Source organism: Mytilus edulis, chromosome 11 (genome assembly GCF_963676685.1).
Source record: "Mytilus edulis chromosome 11, xbMytEdul2.2, whole genome shotgun sequence".
Lineage (NCBI taxonomy): Eukaryota > Metazoa > Mollusca > Bivalvia > Mytilida > Mytilidae > Mytilus > Mytilus edulis.
In genome coordinates, this window is record NC_092354.1 from 32667210 (window position 1) to 32688514 (window position 21305).

A 21305-nucleotide genomic window follows, 5' to 3' on the forward strand; every position below is an offset into this window, starting at 1 on the left:
TAATAATTAAGATAATTATAGAATATAACGCTGTATTACATCTATCAAAATACTTTCCCATCTTTTTATTAATTTGAAAATTTAAAAACTGCTGCAATGTGTTTTTTGGCATAGTTTGTTTTTCCAACTAGTCGAAATAATCTACTTTGAGATGGCTTTCTTATACTAATGACATGTCTGTTATATAATACGCAAGAATGATAGATATTATTAGGATTTGTTTTTTAAAGTAATCTTAAAGGGTTTTAAAGATTATGCTTTTGCTTGAATTTGAATTCCGAATGTTGATAGTATATGAATATGAAACAGGAAGTCAAATATTCTACAATTTCTAGATCTTTTAATGCTGATCAATTATGCGTTTTACATTTTTAACCTGGCTCCTATATTTTTCAAGGTATCCGCAAAAATCTGCGGAAATTGGATTCAATATTTTAATGGGGTGATAATTTTAATAACAGCATGACAGATGTTTTTGAAATGTTTGAAGTAGAAATTCCTGTTGTCCATTTTTTTTATGTGTTATGTATCTTGTATTAAACTTAAAACAAGATGACTCTTATTTTTAAAAGTGATTACTTATCAATTATCGAATAGTTGTTTACAAAGTGTTTTAATTTCTAAGCTCAATCTGAAATTGTTAATTTTATTCTAACAGCTCAACTTCCCGCTAGATGAACTTGACAAAGATAGTATAAAATGATCGGATTTTTTTTCTTTTCTGTTTCTGTTTTTTGTTTGTTTGTTTGTTAGTTTTTGGATTTTTTTAGGGGGGTCATAATTTAAGGGTTGCACCAGTTAAGGGCAAGTTTAAGATGATCATTTACACAATGTCTTACTTACGGACGCAGTTTTAGCTCAATATACACTCTGAGTCTACAAAAAAAAGATATACAAGTACTGAAATTAAATGAAATATACTCTAGTACTTTATCTTATTTATTATTTAAAGTCAACCTTAATCAGGTAGCTTAAGACAGAAGGCGTGGTAGTCAAAGAGTTGCGAAAGATACCAAAGGGATATTGAAACTCATAAGTCGAAAACAAACTGACAATCCCAGCGCAAACCATGAAAACGATCTAAAGACTAACGGTATACAAAACTCAAATTTACAAATCACGATGATATGCCATACATCCTGTAATCTATCTTACACAAATTTAAGATTTCGAAACTATTGTTAAATGTTTAAAAACAATCTTAACCGATCTAGTCTTATGTTATTCACCTTTCATAAATAAGTTTATTTGTTCAAAATAACATTCGTAACTTTGATATGCAGGCTGATTTTCTAAAATATGTAAAGGCTAATAGCCATACCAATCTATGGATATGTAAACAATTTTAGTCTAAACAAAATATACTATTTCATTTACATAAATGAGTATTTATTAATCTATTAACATGTAATTTTTCCAATGACTAGTTCATAGTAGTTTGATAGTACTACCTCCTTTGTAATAAGTGAAAAAGCATGACTGCATATAGCAAATTAGCCCCTGTTACAAGTCAACGAAAGGGTAACAATCGTCTACAAGCATGTGTAGAGCAGTGTAGAACAATGCATGCACTTTGAAGGAGAAAACAGTTGAAAGAATGTAATTACAAATAAAAATACCATAGTTCATAGACAATTAAAAGAATTTCTATCACAAACTAACATTTGTTGATAAACAAAAACGGAAGATAGATAGTAACTTCCGGTCAGGAAGATAGCTTATCATACACTGATTAATAAAAAAATGTAGATTGTGCTACTTTTTAATAAAAAGGCACATAGTAAACGACTTCCGGTTTACTAACAGTCACTTCCGACGAGAAAGATTTGTAAGCTGTTGAATGATTCCATATATATTTGTTTTCTTTGAACTTTCTTTTGAAGTAAGGGAATCAAGTTGGTACTTTCGGTCTAAAATGTCAATTACGGTTTCAAATGAGGCTACTTCACATTTATTCCAAAATTGATTACCAGGAATTTTTCAATGAACTAGTAGAGAAATGGCTACTTGGGTTTACAAAAAACTACTTACTGTTTTCAATAAGGTCATATGTCTCCCAAAGTAAGAGCACATGACTTGATCATGTACCAGTATGAAGATATCATCAATAAATCAAGAATTTAAACACTCCATACAAATGTCATCAAATATGTTTAAACAACAAATACTAAATCTTCCGCAAAGTGTTAGTTCGATATGTTCTTTGTCTATCTATAACAGCTACAGATGAGTAGCGATGACAACAAATATAATATTATAAGATAGCCCAAAAGGCAAAATCTTAAATCAAAATACTCTACCATAAACGGTTTAGGAGAAATCATGCCAACATGTTTTTTTTTTTTAATATTTAAGGGGATAACGCTCATACGAAAAATCCCTAGTAGGGCAAGTTCACCTAAATATATTAAAGTCACGTCTTACCTTTACTTACAATTTGACATAACTTCTCATCGACCACTGAACCATTTTTCGAGAAAAATGGATGACAAGCAAAGTTTAGAACATGACTTTGATGCATACAATATCAAATATTTATAACGCTTTTGAAACACACCGAAGTAAACCGAATACTATTATTTATAAGAGGTATTTCAAAAAACGGTATTTATCCTATGAGTTCATCCCCTCCGTAACCGTCAAGAAATCGACACATTCATTTGTCTTAATTGCTAGTTATATCTTCAGAAATTGCTGTTTAATTTTGACCAGAACGATACGAAGACTCAAAATGAGAGTTAATCTTCCTTCTGTATTTGAAATAGGTGATACATTAATATATATCATGAACCGTAAAGGATAGAGACCTAGAGTATTGGTATTTTAGGTCATGTGATCCTAAAACGGAATTTGATACCAATGATGATGATGATGATGATGATGATGATGATAATGATGATACCAATTTTAAAGTGTTGGGGTTCAAACCCATGACCTCCCGCACTCAGGGCGAACACGCTTCAATGTGACCAACGAGGCGGTTAATATCACATTGACAATTGAATTTCTCCCAAATATACTACTACATACCAAATATGTCAAATCGAAAGATGATAAATCTCTATGACATACAGTTTATGAGTAACATCGATATACTTATGTCAAATGCAATAAAGAAAAACAAGTAATTCCTTAAATATGTCAACGAGTTTTTCTATCAATGAAAAAATAAATATAACTTACATGTCGTCAAGAGCTGTCGTTGCTTTCACATTTATATCATGATCGGGAATCTGTTTACTGAATGCCAGTCCAGTTGTGCAGTAACTTGCAAAATGTTCACAATTAAATTCTAGAAGGTTATATTCTAAGCCAGATCTATCGAAAATGTGCACAAGCATTTCGGCCCTTTCCTTAACGATGTCATTTGGGAAAGATAAATCTTCATAATCGTAGAAGAAAATGTTTTCTTCTGAAAATTTAACGGAATTTTTCGCAATTTTAGGCGTAAGATATCTGCTGGATATTCCGGACAAAAAAGTGGAAGGAAAAGTGGAAGGTGTATCAGTAGCAGTCAATTCAACAATTTCGAAAGTCTCACTGATGTTACAAAGTTTTGTGATTATACCATGATGCTTGTATACGTAGCGATTTGGCAATAGTTCCATTCTTCCAAATGCAACTTCAAGACCTATTTTTAAATTTTTAGCCGATCCTAGCCGTTTTTCTGTTTTGCATCTAATCTAAAAAGCAATTTAAATTGAAATAAAACCAATTTGATATGATATTCAACAACTTCTGTCAATTAACATGATTCATCAAAACTAGGCACAATTGCTGAAAAATTACATACGTTGTGTTTATCCGATTGTGAATAAATTTGCGTGACAAAAAATACTTCCAGTTTTTATTATTACTTTATAACTTTTCACCAGTTTTGTACCAAAATGAGCAACACGACAGCTGCCACATATGATGATGGATCCGCTTACACTTCTGGCGCATCTGAAATCCCTCCGCTGTTGATGGGGTTAGTATAGCTCAGTTTTAGTTCTATGTTGTGTTTTAAGTAATGTTATTCGTCTTTTCGTCTTTTTTTTTTTTTTGCCATGGCATTGTTTTGATTTTGATGTGATTTGGTATATTTCGCCTCTCTAAAATTCATCAACCCAAAACATGTATATATTCACTTGTATTGACACTAATGTTGGCTGTTGTGTTTATTTTGTTATGCATTAGCACACAGTGTCTATCTAAACTTGTGCATCCTTTAGGTAGACTTTGACAAATATTCCTGTTAGTACAACTCTGAAAGTTCTGGTGACTGAATTTGTAAAAAAAACAAATTTTAAATTTGCCTTTCCTTATATTTATATGCGATCACTTTCAGTGATTTTTCTGATGTTAGTTAAATCGTACCCGATCGCATATAATTGTCCTATTTTAAATTCCTTGTATCCATTGCATGTGATGCAGTTAATACCAAACAATGCGTTTTACAAGTTTCGGTTACCAGAACTGTTGAAGGGGCTTCCATTAAGGAAATTAAAAAAAATATTTGAGCGTAAACTGAAGTGTTTGTAAAGGGGCCATCTAAAAGTGTACAACGACCACAGATAGTTATATCATGCTTTTTTCTAATTTACATTTTTACACTTAAAAAATGTTTTTTTGGAAAAGTATATTTTTTACGTATACTTGAGTCACCGAACAACGTCCATTACAAATTCTAAGACCTGTTCATTTACAAACATTTAATATACGCTTTCGTCATAAGAAATTATATACTTTTCTTAGAACAGTTATCGTCGAAGATAAACTAAGTCTGCACAGACATTACTTATGCAGATAATCTGTTCATTTGTTGTTCTCATAGTGTTCCGAATGCTTTATAGCAATTCATTTCGACAATTGTACATTCTGCCGTAACTCCGTATACCGTTTGAATGGTTGCAAATGGAGACATTAAAAACAGATGGAATATCACACATTCAATAATTAAAATATTTCAAAACTAATAAGAGCATTCGATGTTTTTAGCTCTGATCCTGAATTAAAACATTACAAAAGAAAAATTACAGAATATATTGTTTTACCTCTGCAACTAAGTTTTACGACCTCATTCATTCAGTATGTTTCAATTTTTCCTTACGGTACCTTTATTTTTGAAGTCAGTGTAGGTTACGGTGTCGATGTAAATATCTGTGTAGATGATTTTTTTTAAATGTCTAGTAGCGTCATAGTTTTGTATACTGCTGCTTGTGTTTTCGTATTATTTCCCAATTGCTTACCATGACATTGTGAATTGGTTTACGAATCATGAGTTTGAATATCCCTTAGGAACCTCTCAGCTCTCCTTTCAAATGTGACCCTCACAAACGTTGCCTTGGACATCACTGAACGGCCTAGAGGACATTAACACGTTATCGAAGACAAAGTAGCCAATATTTTATGTGGTTGTTGTTAATTCTGTATTTTTGTTCTTTCGGTTATTCCTTTTATCTTTTATTAAATATTAACGTGTTACGTAATTAATGAGGTTAAAGTCAATCAACGCTCAATCATAACCTGAGATAGCAGAACAATAAAAAAAACGGAAACTGCAGAGCAACTACCTCTATATATTTATATAATATATTATAATTATATCACATGGGACAGAACAGCTGAAAATATTATACCCAAGCTGTATAAAAGCAAAAATACAACACAAGAACCCTAAAAAATACTGACAACAACTCGATTTGTTGGCGATCAACCTTAAACCTAAAAGTAACAAGATGTCAGGACAAAAAAATCTGTGTTTGTAAATATATTGAAATTGCATTTGGATCAATACTGACTTCGTCACATATAAACATTATAACGCCCTATCGTAATTTAAACTCTGGCCCCGAAAATCTAATTTATTACGTGGCATTGCAACACATGTAATGACGCAAAGCACCCTACAGTACGACAAATATGTTGAAGTGAACACTTAGTCAAAGATGCATGATTTTTTTAATTAATTGTTAGTGGTTTTGAACTAGCTGTCAGTAACTGCGAGAACTTTCAGATCTGTACTTAGTGTTTCTTTGTTGTTGGGATATACAAGTACCCGGCCACGTCCACTCTGTGTAGTATTTCTGTTTGTATCTATCTGATGAGTTAAGCCTTTTTCAACTGTTTTTTATAGTTCGTTCTTATGTTGTACTGTTACACCACTGTCCCAGGTTAGGGGGAGGGTTGGGATCCCGCATACATGTTTAACCCCGCCACATTCTGTATGTATGTGCCTGTCCAAGTCATGAGCCTGTAATTCAGTGGTTGTCGTTTGTTGATGTGTTACATATTTGTTTTTCGTTCATTTTCGTACATAAATAAGGCGGTTAGTTTTCTCGTTTGAATTGTTTTACATTTGTTGTTTCGGGGCCTTTTAAAGCTGACTATGTGGTATGGGCTTTACTCATTGTTGATGGCCGTACGGTGACCTATAGTTGTTAATTTCTGTGTCATTTGGTCTCTTGTGAAGAGTTGTCTCATTGGCAATCATACCACATCTTCTTTTTTATACTTAGAAATTAGTTGTCGCGGTATATATAAAGATTTCCCATTTTTCAAAGTGAATGAGCCAAATGAGTATACAAGACTTGACAAATAACTCATTTTATCAAAAAGTTCAAGTCTAAATTACAAAGCACTTAATTACTCCCCTTTCTGTTACTAGCACGTCTGTTGTCAATGACGACGTCGTCAATGACAATCGCCCGAGCATTGCCAGAAGGCATGAAAACGTAAACGTATAATATTGTTTTGTTGATACATATGTAGAAGCCTTTGTTTTCTATTTTTTGTTTTGAATAAATTTCTATACAACAGTTTTAATAACTTTTTTATATACTTTTATATATATATATATATATATATATATATAAGTGTCTAAGAATGTAACTTTCACACACACTAATGAGTGTTATAAAATTAGTTGTTATATTTTATATATTATTCACGCACTATTAGCTTCATCGGGCGTGTGCATCTATCTAGGTGAAATTGGATGCAATTAGTTAATTTAGTAACTGCATCAGTTATTTAAAAACTGATCAACACCTAGATAGATTGAATGTTGATTGTTGCTATTTTTAGACACTATCAGGTTCTAAAGTGCGGAGTTGGTGGATCCAAAAAAATTCTCTTCTCCTTCTCGCCGTGGTGTCCCACTCGGTGTTGACTTCTATGATTTGGAAAGTAACATTATCAAAAGAATGTTTCGTTGAACGAAGATGTCTTGTGAGAGGACAGTTTTTGTTGGTTTTGTACCATGAACGATGGTTATTGAGCCGAATATTAAATTTGTCCATTGTTTCTCCCACATACTGAATGCCACAAGTGTCACATGTTAATATATAAATTGAGTTCTCCGTTTTACAGTTGGAATTTGAGTAGATGGTATAATTTTGTTTAGTAAAGGAGCTGATGAAAGAACTGCTTGTATTGGCAGCTTTACAACATAAGCAATTCCTTCGACCACATTGTTTGTAGCAACCGGGAGATGGAGTAAGCTGCTGCTTTGCTAATACAGATATCACTAATTTGTCACGGATGTTTTTAGGTCTTCTGAAGGCCATGACTGGTGGTGAGGAAAATACTTTTTTAAGATTTGAATCATTTTCTACAATTTTTCAATGCTTTTGAACAATGGAAGACACATTTTTAAAATCAGAATGGTAAGTGAGTACAAGGGGTGTTCTGTTAGCTGCTTTATTCTTATCGTTGTACTCTAGAAGTTCTTGGCGACTAGTTTTGTTTGCTCTTTCGAAAGCGCTATCAATGATGTTGTTATTGTATCCCCGAACAACTAGATGTTTACGTAGTTGTCCAAGTCTAGCATTTTGTGTATTTTCAGTAGAGCATATTCTCTTGATTCGCAATGCCTGGCTGAATGAGATGCCACGGGAGCAGTGTTTAGGATGGCAACTTTATGGAGAAAGGAATTGATGTTTGTCCGTTTGTTTGGTATGAAGGTCCGTTATAATGGTTCCGTTCTTGATGTAACTCGTAGTGTCGAGGAAGTTTATTTTCTCCATAGATGATTCATATGTAAATTTTATTGAATGGTGGAAAGAGTTACAGTGTCCTAGAAATTCATTAAGATGTTCTTGTGAATCTGTCCATTTGAAATCAATATCGTCAATGAATCAGAACCATGATAAGGGCTGATATGGAGCACTAGCCAAGAGGCGTTTTTCAAGTTGGCCAATAAATATGTTGGTATATGACGGGGCCATCTTTGTGCCCATACTAGTACCGTCTATCTGGAGATAATGTTTTTCATTTAAAGAGAAGTTGTTGTTCTCTAGCACTAGTTTCAGAAGTGTAACAAGGCACTCAGTTGGAGGATTTTTTTTCACTACGAGTGTTCCATAGTAGAGGATTGAGGCTTTCCTTTTTCTTTAGATAATCAGTCGTATCTTGAATGTAAGAGGGTAGTTCTTTCACTTGAGGTCTTAGATGATGGTCTACAAATTCTGATATCTTTTCAGTTGGATGACTATTTGCTGAAACAATTGGTCGACCTGGATTGCCCGTTTTATGTATTTTAGGCAACATATAGAATCTTCCGGCCTTTGCTTCGTTCTCAAGAGGTCGGAGATAATCAAAGGTGTTTTTATAAACAATTAACTACAGTTCCAACCCTAAATACTATTCGAAGGATCAACATCATCCTTCAAGAGATGTTCGACAAAAATCATATAGACAATGACACCTTTGATTATCTCCGACCTCTGTTAAAATTACCATTGTTAGGCAATCTCTCTCTCTCTCTCTCTCTCTCTCTCTCTCTCTCTCTCTCTCTCTCTCTCTCATAAAATGTAATTTTAACACACTATTTAGTATGTAAATATAAGAATGTTTAAAATATTTACAAAATGATGAAAATAAACGCAATATTTCGCTAGACTAACTAGCTTTATCAAGCGTGCATCTATCCAGGTGAAATCGGATGTAGATGATAAGAAACTTTTGCAGCTCAATGTAAATGTTACACTTGAATTTAGCTGCCTTGAAAATAATAGATAATTTGGATGAATTTCAAGATTTTTACAAAATTGGTAGTTGAAGTTAGCAACGTCCATTGGCCAATATTACAGGATAAAAAGGACGATGCTGTATACTAAATTATTCTTTATCTTTCCTGTATCTTTTTCGTTAAAACCATCAGGTTCTAAAGTGTGGAGTTGGTGGATCCAAAAATTGTCTCTTCTCCTTCTCGCCGTGGTGTCCCACTCGGTGTTGACTTCTATGATTTGGAAAGTAACATTATCAAAAGAATGTTTCGTTGAACGAAGATGTCTTGTGAGAGGACAGTTTTTGTTGGTTTTGTACCACGAACGATGGTTATTGAGCCGAATATTAAATTTATCCATTGTTTCTCCCACATACTGAATGCCACAAGTGTCACATGTTAATATATAAATTGAGTTCTCCTTTTTCCAGTTGGAATTTGAGTAGATGGTATAATTTTGTTTAGTAACGGAGCTGATGAAAGAACTGCTTGTATTGGGAGCTTTTCAACACAAGCAATTCCTTCGACCACATTGTTTGTAGCAACCGGGAGATGGAGTAGGCTGCTTTGCTAATACAGATGTCACTAATTTGTCACGGATGTTTTTAGGTCTTCTGAAGGCCATGACTGGTGGTGAGGAAATTTTTTTTTTTAAGATTTGAATCATTTTCTACAATTTTCCAATGCTTCTGAACAATGGAAGACACATTTTTAAAATCAGTAAGTGAGAACAAGGGGTGTTCTGTTAGCTGCTTTATTCTTATCTTTGTACTCTAGAAGTTCTTGGAGACTAGTTTTGTTTGCTCTTTCGAAAGCGCTATCAATGATGTTGTTATTGTATCCTCGAACAACTAGATGTTTACGTAGTTTTCCAAGTCTAGCATTTTGCGTATTTTCAGTAGAGCATATTCTCTTGATTCGCAATGCCTACCTGAATGGGATGCCACGGGAGCAGTGTTTAGGATGGCAACTTTTAGGAGAAAGGAATTGATGTTTGTCCGTTTGTTTGGTATGAAGGTCCGTTATAATGGTTCCGTTCTTGATGTAACTCGTAGTGTCGAGGAAGTTTATTTTCTCCATAGATGATTCATATGTAAATTTTATTGAATTGTGGAAAGAGTTACAGTGTCCTAGAAATTCATTAAGCTGTTCTTGTGAATCTGTCCATTTGAAATCAATATCGTCAATGATACAGAACCATGATAAGGGTTGGTATGGAGCACTAGCCAAGAGGCGTTTTTCAAGTTGGCCCATAAATATGTTGGCATATGACGGGGCCATCTTTGTGCCCATACTAGTACCGTCTATCTGGAGATAATGTTTTTCATTGAAAGAGAAGTTGTTGTTCTCTAGCACTAGTTTCAGAAGTGTAACAAGGCACTCAGTTGGAGGATTTTTTTCACTACGAGTGTTCCATACCTCTTCACACGCTGCTATTCCTTCGTCTTGTGGAATGTTGGTATATAAAGAAGACACGTCCATGGATGCAAATAAAGTATTGTTTGGTAGAGGATTGAGGCCTTCCATTTTCTTTAGATAATCAGTCGTATCTTGATTGTAAGACGGTACTTCTTTCACATGAGTACTTAGATGATGGTCTACAAATTCTGATATCTTTTCAGTTGGATGACTATTTGCTGAAACAATTGGTCGACCTGGATTGCCCGTTTTATGTATTTTAGGCAACATATAGAATCTTCCGGCCTTTGCTTCGTTCTCAAGAGGTCGGAGATAATCAAAGGTGTTTTTATAAACAATTAACTACAGATCCAACACTAAATACTATTCGAAGGATCAACAACCATCCTTCAAGAGATGTTCGACAAAAATCATATAGACAAGGACACCTTTGATTATCTCCGACCTCTGTTAAAATTACCATTGTTAGGCAATCTCTCTCTCTCTCTATATATATATATATAGATATAAAATGTAATTTTAACACACTATTTAGTATTTAAATATAAGAATGTTTAAAATATTTACAAAATGATGAAAATAAACGCAATATTTCGCTAGACTAACTAGCTTTATCAAGCGTGCATCTATCCAGGTGAAATCGGATGTAGATGATAAGAAACTTTTGCAGCTCAATGTATATGTTGCACTTGAATTTAGCTGCCTTGAAAATTATAGATAATTTGGATGAATTTCAAGATTTTTACAAAATTGGTAGTTGAAGTTAGCAACGTCCATTGGCCAATATTACAGGATAAAAAGGACGATGCTGTATACTAAATTATTCTTTATCTTTCCTGTATCTTTTCTCATCTTTTTCGTTAAAACCATCAGGTTCTAAAGTGTGGAGTTGGTGGATCCAAATATTGTCTCTTCTCCTTCTCGCCGTGGTGTCCCACTCGGTGTTGACTTCTATGATTTGGAAAGTAACATTATCAAAAGAATGTTTCGTTGAACGAAGATGTCTTGTGAGAGGACAGTTTTTGTTGGTTTTGTACCACGAACGATGGTTATTGAGCCGAATATTAAATTTATCCATTGTTTCTCCCACATACTGAATGCCACAAGTGTCACATGTTAATATATAAATTGAGTTCTCCTTTTTCCAGTTGGAATTTGAGTAGATGGTATAATTTTGTTTAGTAACGGAGCTGATGAAAGAACTGCTTGTATTGGGAGCTTTACAACACAAGCAATTCCTTCGACCACATTGTTTGTAGCAACCGGGAGATGGAGTAGGCTGCTTTGCTAATACAGATGTCACTAATTTGTCACGGATGTTTTTAGGTCTTCTGAAGGCCATGACTGGTGGTGAGGAAATTTTTTTTTTTAAGATTTGAATCATTTTCTACAATTTTCCAATGCTTCTGAACAATGGATAACACATTTTTAAAATCAGTAAGTGAGAACAAGGGGTGTTCTGTTAGCTGCTTTATTCTTATCTTTGTACTCTAGAAGTTCTTGGAGACTAGTTTTGTTTGCTCTTTCGAAAGCGCTATCAATGATGTTGTTATTGTATCCTCGAACAACTAGATGTTTACGTAGTTTTCCAAGTCTAGCATTTTGCGTATTTTCAGTAGAGCATATTATCTTGATTCGCAATGCCTACCTGAATGGGATGCCACGGGAGCAGTGTTTAGGATGGCAACTTTTAGGAGAAAGGAATTGATGTTTGTCCGTTTGTTTGCTATGAAGGTCCGTTATAATGGTTCCGTTCTTGATGTAACTCGTAGTGTCGAGGAAGTTTATTTTCTCCATAGATGATTCATATGTAAATTTTATTGAATGGTGGAAAGAGTTACAGTGTCCTAGAAATTCATTAAGCTGTTCTTGTGAATCTGTCCATTTGAAATCAATATCGTCAATGATACAGAACCATGATAAGGGTTGGTATGGAGCACTAGCCAAGAGGCGTTTTTCAAGTTGGCCCATAAATATGTTGGCATATGACGGGGCCATCTTTGTGCCCATACTAGTACCGTCTATCTGGAGATAATGTTTTTCATTGAAAGAGAAGTTGTTGTTCTCTAGCACTAGTTTCAGAAGTGTAACAAGGCACTCAGTTGGAGGATTTTTTTCACTACGAGTGTTCCATACCTCTTCACACGCTGCTATTCCTTCGTCTTGTGGAATGTTGGTATATAAAGAAGACACGTCCATGGATGCAAATAAAGTATTGTTTGGTAGAGGATTGAGGCCTTCCATTTTCTTTAGATAATCAGTCGTATCTTGAATGTAAGAGGGTACTTCTTTCACATGAGTACTTAGATGATGGTCTACAAATTCTGATATCTTTTCAGTTGGATGACTATTTGCTGAAACAATTGGTCGACCTGGATTGCCCGTTTTATGTATTTTAGGCAACATATAGAATCTTCCGGCCTTTGCTTCGTTCTCAAGAGGTCGGAGATAATCAAAGGTGTTTTTATAAACAATTAACTACAGATCCAACACTAAATACTATTCGAAGGATCAACAACCATCCTTCAAGAGATGTTCGACAAAAATCATATACACAAGGACACCTTTGATTATCTCCGACCTCTGTTAAAATTACCATTGTTAGGTAATCTCTCTCTCTCTCTATATATATATATATATAGATATAAAATGTAATTTTAACACACTATTTAGTATTTAAATATAAGAATGTTTAAAATATTTACAAAATGATGAAAATAAACGCAATATTTCGCTAGACTAACTAGCTTTATCAAGCGTGCATCTATCCAGGTGAAATCGGATGTAGATGATAAGAAACTTTTGCAGCTCAATGTATATGTTGCACTTGAATTTAGCTGCCTTGAAAATTATAGATAATTTGGATGAATTTCAAGATTTTTACAAAATTGGTAGTTGAAGTTAGCAACGTCCATTGGCCAATATTACAGGATAAAAAGGACGATGCTGTATACTAAATTATTCTTTATCTTTCCTGTATCTTTTCTCATCTTTTTCGTTAAAACCATCAGGTTCTAAAGTGTGGAGTTGGTGGATCCAAATATTGTCTCTTCTCCTTCTCGCCGTGGTGTCCCACTCGGTGTTGACTTCTATGATTTGGAAAGTAACATTATCAAAAGAATGTTTCGTTGAACGAAGATGTCTTGTGAGAGGACAGTTTTTGTTGGTTTTGTACCATGAACGATGGTTATTGAGCCGAATATTAAATTTGTCCATTGTTTCTCCCACATACTGAATGCCACAAGTGTCACATGTTAATATATAAATTGAGTTCTCCTTTTTACAGTTGGAATTTGAGTAGATGGTATAATTTTGTTTAGTAACGGAGCTGATGAAAGAACTGCTTGTATTGGGAGCTTTTCAACACAAGCAATTCCTTCGACCACATTGTGTGTAGCAACCGGGAGATGGAGTAGGCTGCTTTGCTAATACAGATGTCACTAATTTGTCACGGATGTTTTTAGGTTTTCTGAAGGCCATGACTGGTGGTGAGGAAATTTTTTTTTTTAAGATTTAAATCATTTTCTACAATTTTTCAATGCTTCTGAACAATGGAAGACAAATTTTTAAAATCAGGATGGTAAGTGAGTACAAGGGGTGTTCTGTTAGCTGCTTTATTCTTATCTTTGTACTCTAGAAGTTCTTGGCGACTAGTTTTGTTTGCTGTTTCGAAAGCGCTATCAATGATGTTGTTATTGTATCCCCGAACAACTAGATGTTTACGTAGTTGTCCAAGTCTAGCATTTTGCGTATTTTCAGTAGAGCATATTCTCTTGATTCGCAATGCCTACCTGAATGGGATGCCACGGGAGCAGTGTTTAGGATGGCAACTTTTAGGAGAAAGGAATTGATGTTTGTCCGTTTGTTTGGTATGGAGGTCCGTTATAATGATTCCGTTCTTGATGTAACTCGTAGTGTCGAGGAAGTTTATTTTCTTCATAGATGATTCATATGTAAATTTTATTGAATTATATATCATGTACTGTAGTACTGTAGTACGCCTCTAGATTAAAACTGACGAGGAAAGGTAACACACGGCCAGCGAAAGCTCTTTTTTTGAGAGCCCAGGTGGTCGTGTGGTCTAGCGGGACGGCTGCAGTGCAGGCGATTTGGTGTCACGATATCACAGTAGCATGGGTTCGAATCCCGGCGAGGGAAGAACCAAAAATTTGCGAAAGCAAATTTACAGATCTAACATTGTTGGGTTGATGTTTAGACGAGTTGTATATACATTATGTACACAGCCATGTATCACCATCATTGATGGCGATCCGATGGATACATCTGTTGTAGAGTTGTCACTGACTCAGACGTACTTTTATATATATATATATATATATATATATATATATATATATATATATATATATATATATATATATATATATATATATACAGATCTAACATTGTTGGTTTGATGTTTAGACGAGTTGTATATACATTATGTACACAGCCATGTATCACCATCATTGATGGCGATCCGATGGATACATCTGTTGTAGGGTTGTCACTGACTCAGACGTACTTATAAATATAATTATTTTCTGTGACTGTATCTTACATTAATTTGTAGGATCCTTTACTATAGATAATTTAGCTGATCTGTAACAATAACATCGTCATGCCTTATATATCATGTACTGCAGTACGCCGCTAGATTAAAACTGACGTGGAAAGGTAACACACGGCCAGCGAAAGCTCTTATTTTAAGAGCCCAGGTGGTCGTGTGGTCTAGCGGGACGGCTGCAGTGCAGGCGATTTGGTGTCACGATATCACAGTAGCATGGGTTCGAATCCCGGCGAGGGAAGAACCAAAAATTTGCGAAAGCAAATTTACAGATCTAACATTGTTGGGTTGATGTTTAGACGAGTTGTATATACATTATGTACACAGCCATGTATCACCATACAGATCTAACATTGTTGGGTTGATGATTAGACGAGTTGTATATACATTATGTACACAGCCATGTATCACCATCATTGATGGCGATCCGATGGATACATCTGTTGTAGGGTTGTCACTGACTCAGACGTACTTATAAATATAATTGTTTTCTGTGACTGTATCTTACATTAATTTGTAGGATCCTTTACTATAGATAATTTAGCTGATCTGTAACAATAACATCTTCATGCCTTATATATCATGTACTGCAGTACGCCGCTAGATTAAAACTGACGTGGAAAGGTAACACACGGCCAGCGAAAGCTCTATTTTAAGAGCCCAGGTGGTCGTGTGGTCTAGCGGGACGGCTGCAGTGCAGGCCTTTTTTGCTGTCACGATATCACAGTAGCATGGGTTCGAATCCCGGCGAGGGAAGAACCAAAAATTTGCGAAAGCAAATTTACAGATCTAACATTGTTGGGTTGATGTTTAGACGAGTTGTATATACATTATGTACACAGCCATGTATCACCATACAGATCTAACATTGTTGGGTTGATGTTTAGACGAGTTGTATATACATTATATACACAGCCATGTATCACCATCATTGTTGGCGATCCGATGGATACATCTGTTGTAGGGTTGTCACTGACTCAGACGTACTTATAAATATAATTATTTTCTGTGACTGTATCTTACATTAATTTGTAGGATCCTTTACTATAGATAATTTAGCTGATCTGTAACAATAACATCTTCATGTCTTATATATCATGTACTGCAGTACGCCGCTAGATTAAAACTGACGTGGAAAGGTAACACACGGCCAGCGAAAGCTCTATTTTAAGAGCCCAGGTGGTCGTGTGGTCTAGCGGGACGGCTGCAGTGCAGGCCTTTTTTGCTGTCACGATATCACAGTAGCATGGGTTCGAATCCCGGCGAGGGAAGAACCAAAAATTTGCGAAAGCAAATTTACAGATCTAACATTGTTGGGTTGATGTTTAGACGAGTTATATATATATATAACTCGTCTAAACATTATAAGTGTCTGAGAATGTAACTTTAACACACTAATGAGTGTTATAAAATTAGTTGTTATATTTTAAATATTATTCACGCAATATTTCGCTAAACAAATTAACTTCATCGGGCGTGTGCATCTCTCAAGGTGAAAATTTTGTAGCTTGAACTACACAAAGTTGTAAAAAAAGTTTAACATATTTATTTATGGTCTATATAAAACATATTTTTGCCGCTTATTGTACATAGCAATTTTTAAATCCAAACAAATAGTTGTTTTAGTTAAATAGAATGAAGTTCAGGATTTATTCCTTTGGTTTTGGATAGAACTGTTTTTCATTCCTCTCATTAAGTTCGTCAGCTTCAAGAGTACGTAGCTGATGCATCCAGAACCTTTCTCTCTGTTTTCTCCTTTGGGAGTCCCAATTTTGGTTTACCTCAATTATTTGAAAGGTGATATTTTCAAAAGTATGTCCTGTTCTTAAGAGGTGTCTCGTAATTGGACAGTTTCTTCCTTTTGTATAAAAAGACCGGTGATTGTTAAGTCTGATGTTGAATTTAGTTTCTGCTTCACCAACATACTGCAGCTTGCAAGTTCCACAAGTAAGAATATAAATACTAGTTTCCGTTTTGCAATTCGATGTAACATACATGTAGATTCATCGCTGCTTTGTTACTGTGCTTCTGAAAGAGTGGTCAGTGTTGGCGACTTTACAGCACTTACAATTGCTTCCTCCGCATTGTTTGTAACACCCAATTTTAGAAGTCTCTTATTTTTTTACTTTTGATGTGACGAGTATGTCTTTGAGATTTTTGGGTCTTCGATAGGCAATAACAGGAGGTGATGGAAAATTTCTTTTAAGGAAGAGTCATTTTCGATAAGACGCCAGTGCTTGCAGATAGCAGATGAAATATTTGTCAAATCGGGATGGAAGGTGACAACAAACGGAATTTTATCTGCGCGGGTCGTCTTATCTTTGTATTCAATGAGGGTATCTCGATCCTTTTCTTGGACTTTATCTAAAGCGTCTGTGATGTTTTTGGTTTTGTATCCTCTTGATTTCAGTTGTTTTTTTAGTTGTCCAAAACGATAGTTGAGTTTGGATTCCGAGGAGCAAATTCGCTTTAGTCTGATGGCATGACTGTAAGGTATATTCCTGGAGCAGTGTTTCGGGTGACAACTTTTTGGAGAAAGGAACTGGTGTTTATCAGTTTTCTTTTTTTCTTTATATATATATATGTGTGTGTTTTACTGTATATATTCAATTATCATCTGCTACCTACTAAGTGAGCTGTGAATTTGTGAAACGTGTTTCAAAGTCAAAATCAAATGTTTTGACAATTATTATACTAACTCATACATAAATGAAAAAAATATTTGTAAACATTTTTTTGTTATATTTTACAAAAGAATGAATTATAGCGTATTTTGAAGAATTCAGAAAAAAAACAAACAGATGTTAAAGCTTATTGTACATGCAACTTTTTACAAAAAAATAATGAATGGAAAAGCGGGAAAAAATACAATTGATAAAATGTTTTGGAGGCATAAGAATGAACGAATTAAAATCAAAGAAAAGATAGAATTTTTTTTTAATCAATTTGTTGGTGATTGATAGCTGTTTAACGTCCAGCGGCAAATTGAGCATATTAAGGGACGAGAACATATTTTATGTTATGTGTACATTAAGCATGATTTACATTAGACCGAATCACTGAGCCGCATTTTAAACGTGTATAATCACAGGGTAACAGTCCGTAGAAACATGTTAACCTACTTGGACACATTATTCTGACTTCGAGTCGACAAATCTTTGGTCTTACTCCTTAATGCATCTTGTTAAGCGGAGAAGCAGCAAAGAACGATTTTAAAGTCTTTAGTTTGAGGCAACCGCGATTGAATCCAACGACCTACCGAGTCGAACACGCTACCACAATACCACCAATGCTGTTCCAATAACTTGATAAAAAGCTTGCAAAAAATATACCAATTTAAAAAATCCTAATATTTTACAGATTACTTGATTTTTACGGATTTTCTTAATATTGTTTTATACTTTAGAATATATTCGCCATTCTTCCTTTAGTTTCAAAAGGAAAAGAGAAAACATGACATCTTAAGGTAGCACAATGCAAATATTCCGGACCTGCAATCCTACAATTTTTACTGTAACAATAGTTGTAATTAATTCAAAACTGTGTTCAAGATTCTTAAGTTAGGAAGCATTCTAAAATAATGATTATAATTTTATAATTATGCAATCATCTTTGAAATTATTTCGATCTGATACGTTTCTAGATGGTGATGTACATTTTTTAATGACATTATCACCATAGGTTTTGATTGGATCCCAGTTTTGATGAATTCTTATGTAACACGTATGTATCTTAAAAATACCGTCTTATATAGTTCATGCTGTATTTAATTCTCTCAGAACTATTCTATTAAGATCCCAATCGTAATTGATAATTTTAATTGGGTATTAAAGTTGTAATTTTTACAACTGTAACACATTATCTTGTGGTGGTGTAGGTGTAGTTGTTAGCGCATCGGACTACTAACACAGGTTCCTGGTTCGATCACCGTTGAATATGATGCGACTGTCATACAAGAGGTTTAGCTAGCTATAAAACCAGGTTCAGTCCACCATTTTCTACATTTGAAAATGCCTGTACTAAGTCAGGAATATGACAGTTCTTGTCCATTCGTTTTTGATGCGTTTTGTTATTTGATTTTGCCATGTGAGTATGGACTTTCCGAATTGATTTTCCTTTGAGTTCAGTATTTTTGTGATTTTACTTTTTTCCGGGGAGAAAATTTCAGTGACTGAATTTTCGGCTCTCCCTTGACACCATTTGCGAGTATGGTCTTGATATACGATGATAGTCCGTAGGAATGGGACGATAAATGGCTGACCCGTGTTAAGAGAGAGCCATATCTCTTGCACGTAAAAGTCACCCTTGTAGATTTCGAAAAAGAGCAGGCTAATGCCGCTTCAAGGCAGCACTCTCACCCGCAAAGTTGAAAGGGATTAATATAAGTTGCAATAACTTGTTTCCCAATCCACTATAAATAAATATGTTTAAACTAAACATTATCTTATTTTTACTATTCTTATGATTGTATCTTACTTAGAATTCATATTTGTTTTTTCTATAAAGTTTACCTCATTTAGTCACCACTATTTCCATGGCTATTATTTTTATGGCCAGTCAGTAGTCAGAGATCTATACAATTTGCTGTTAATGAGCCACTAACTAAGCACTGTCCACCTTTTGTTTTACCTTTAAACAGTCAGCTGCGTGTATTCGTTTACAAAGCTGATAATAATCAAAACTATTTATCGGAACAAAATATGTAAATAGATTTTACATCTGTGGCTAATCAATATTTAAAAATAACCAAAAAAAATGTTGAAAATGAAATTGTAATAATATTTTGTTGTTTTTGTTTGAGCTAGCGTAAGGATACTATAGTTGGGTTTAATATTTTTTTCTTGTTCAATCTGTAACTATTTCTATTATGCTTTGCTTAATAATGACCTATTACTCACCAAATTATCTTTACCTGCAAAATAAATAAAATGGACTAACAACATTGAAAAGATTCGTTTAGGCTTTTAATGAAAGTATATATTAGATAAGCAAACGAAAATGCAAAAAAAGATAGTAAATGTCCTAAAACATTAAGGAACATTAATCCAAAGACAAGGAGGATTTAGCTGTCACAGGAATCAAAGAGTTTCCTGCTGAACTGGTGGTAACTATTGTGTCACTCATAACATGCAACCGATTTCGAAGAAAGAAACAGACAAAATAAACGTTGACTGTAGATGACGCACGGTAACTTTAATTGGTTTCTTCTTTAACACGTAGGAAATTATTCGCATATCTTGTTTGAAATCTTTAAAATGATGAAAAATATTGTGTGAATGAAATACCGATTCAAAAATTTATCTGTACAAGTAAATTGTTCTTATTCCTTATCAATCACCTACATGGAAATAAGTTGTGTCCCAAGATTGAAAAATAGTTTGTTTTCTATAAAATTGGAAACATGTAATCAACCATATACACGTATCAGTAAGAATGTAGTTAATTTTGTTTGTGTACATGTAATACTAGTAGAAAGTAAAATCACAAAAATACTGAACTCCGAGGTTCAATCGGAAAGTCCCTAATCACATGAAAAAATTAAATGACAAAACACATAAAAAACGAATGGACAACAACTGTCATATTCCTGACTTGGTACAGGTAGTAAGTAGTATATCTTATATTTATTTTTTTCATTGTTTATTTGTATGTGATGGAAGTTAATTCCCATTCTAAAGCAGTATGAAATCCATATATGTAGCATATTCATCAAAATTTATTACATAATGCTTATAACATAGAAAATAAGCAATTTTCCCAAAGACTATGTAGGAAATCACAGAAAAGAGCTACAATTAAAACTAAGATAATGAATTTGTGATTTACAAAAGACATTTTTTCATTTTTTCTGTTACATGCGAAACAAATTTGCTAACGTTTAGTAATTATAATAATAATAATAATAATAATAATTATTATTATTATTATTATTTGAGTATATTAAAAATAATAATTATTATTATTATATCCTCCTAGCCTACACATCCCTATCTCTGTCCAATTTATCATACGAATTAATATATTATTTGATTTTTATAATATGAATAGTTCCTTATATATTTAAGGATTATTAAATAATATAGTTAATAATCCTTTATTATAAACGATACCCATTTATCTGTTACAACATTTCAATAGAAACTATGTACAATATTGCTCGCGACCAGTGTGTAATTGCACTGAAAAGGTTTTGCTATAGCTCTTGGTAGCTTCAACATGCATACATTTATCAGAGGTGTCTACGTCGATGCTTATAGGTGTACATAAATTAAGGCAACAGTAGTATTCCGGTGTTCATAAGTTAGTAATATTTTTTGTCTAATAATGAAA

The 21305-nt window shown here is 34.0% G+C and overlaps 2 protein-coding genes across 2 annotated transcripts; both read right to left on the minus strand.

Moving 5' to 3' along the window:
* Positions 1–9916: 9916 nt before the first annotated feature.
* Positions 9917–10678, minus strand: LOC139494192 (uncharacterized). Its single transcript, XM_071282367.1, has one exon. The coding sequence runs from the start codon at positions 10676–10678 to the stop codon at positions 9917–9919; it is 762 nt and encodes a 253-aa protein (XP_071138468.1).
* Positions 10679–12052: 1374 nt separating this feature from the next.
* LOC139494193 (uncharacterized) lies at positions 12053–12814 on the minus strand. Its single transcript, XM_071282368.1, has one exon. The coding sequence runs from the start codon at positions 12812–12814 to the stop codon at positions 12053–12055; it is 762 nt and encodes a 253-aa protein (XP_071138469.1).
* Positions 12815–21305: the final 8491 nt, after the last annotated feature.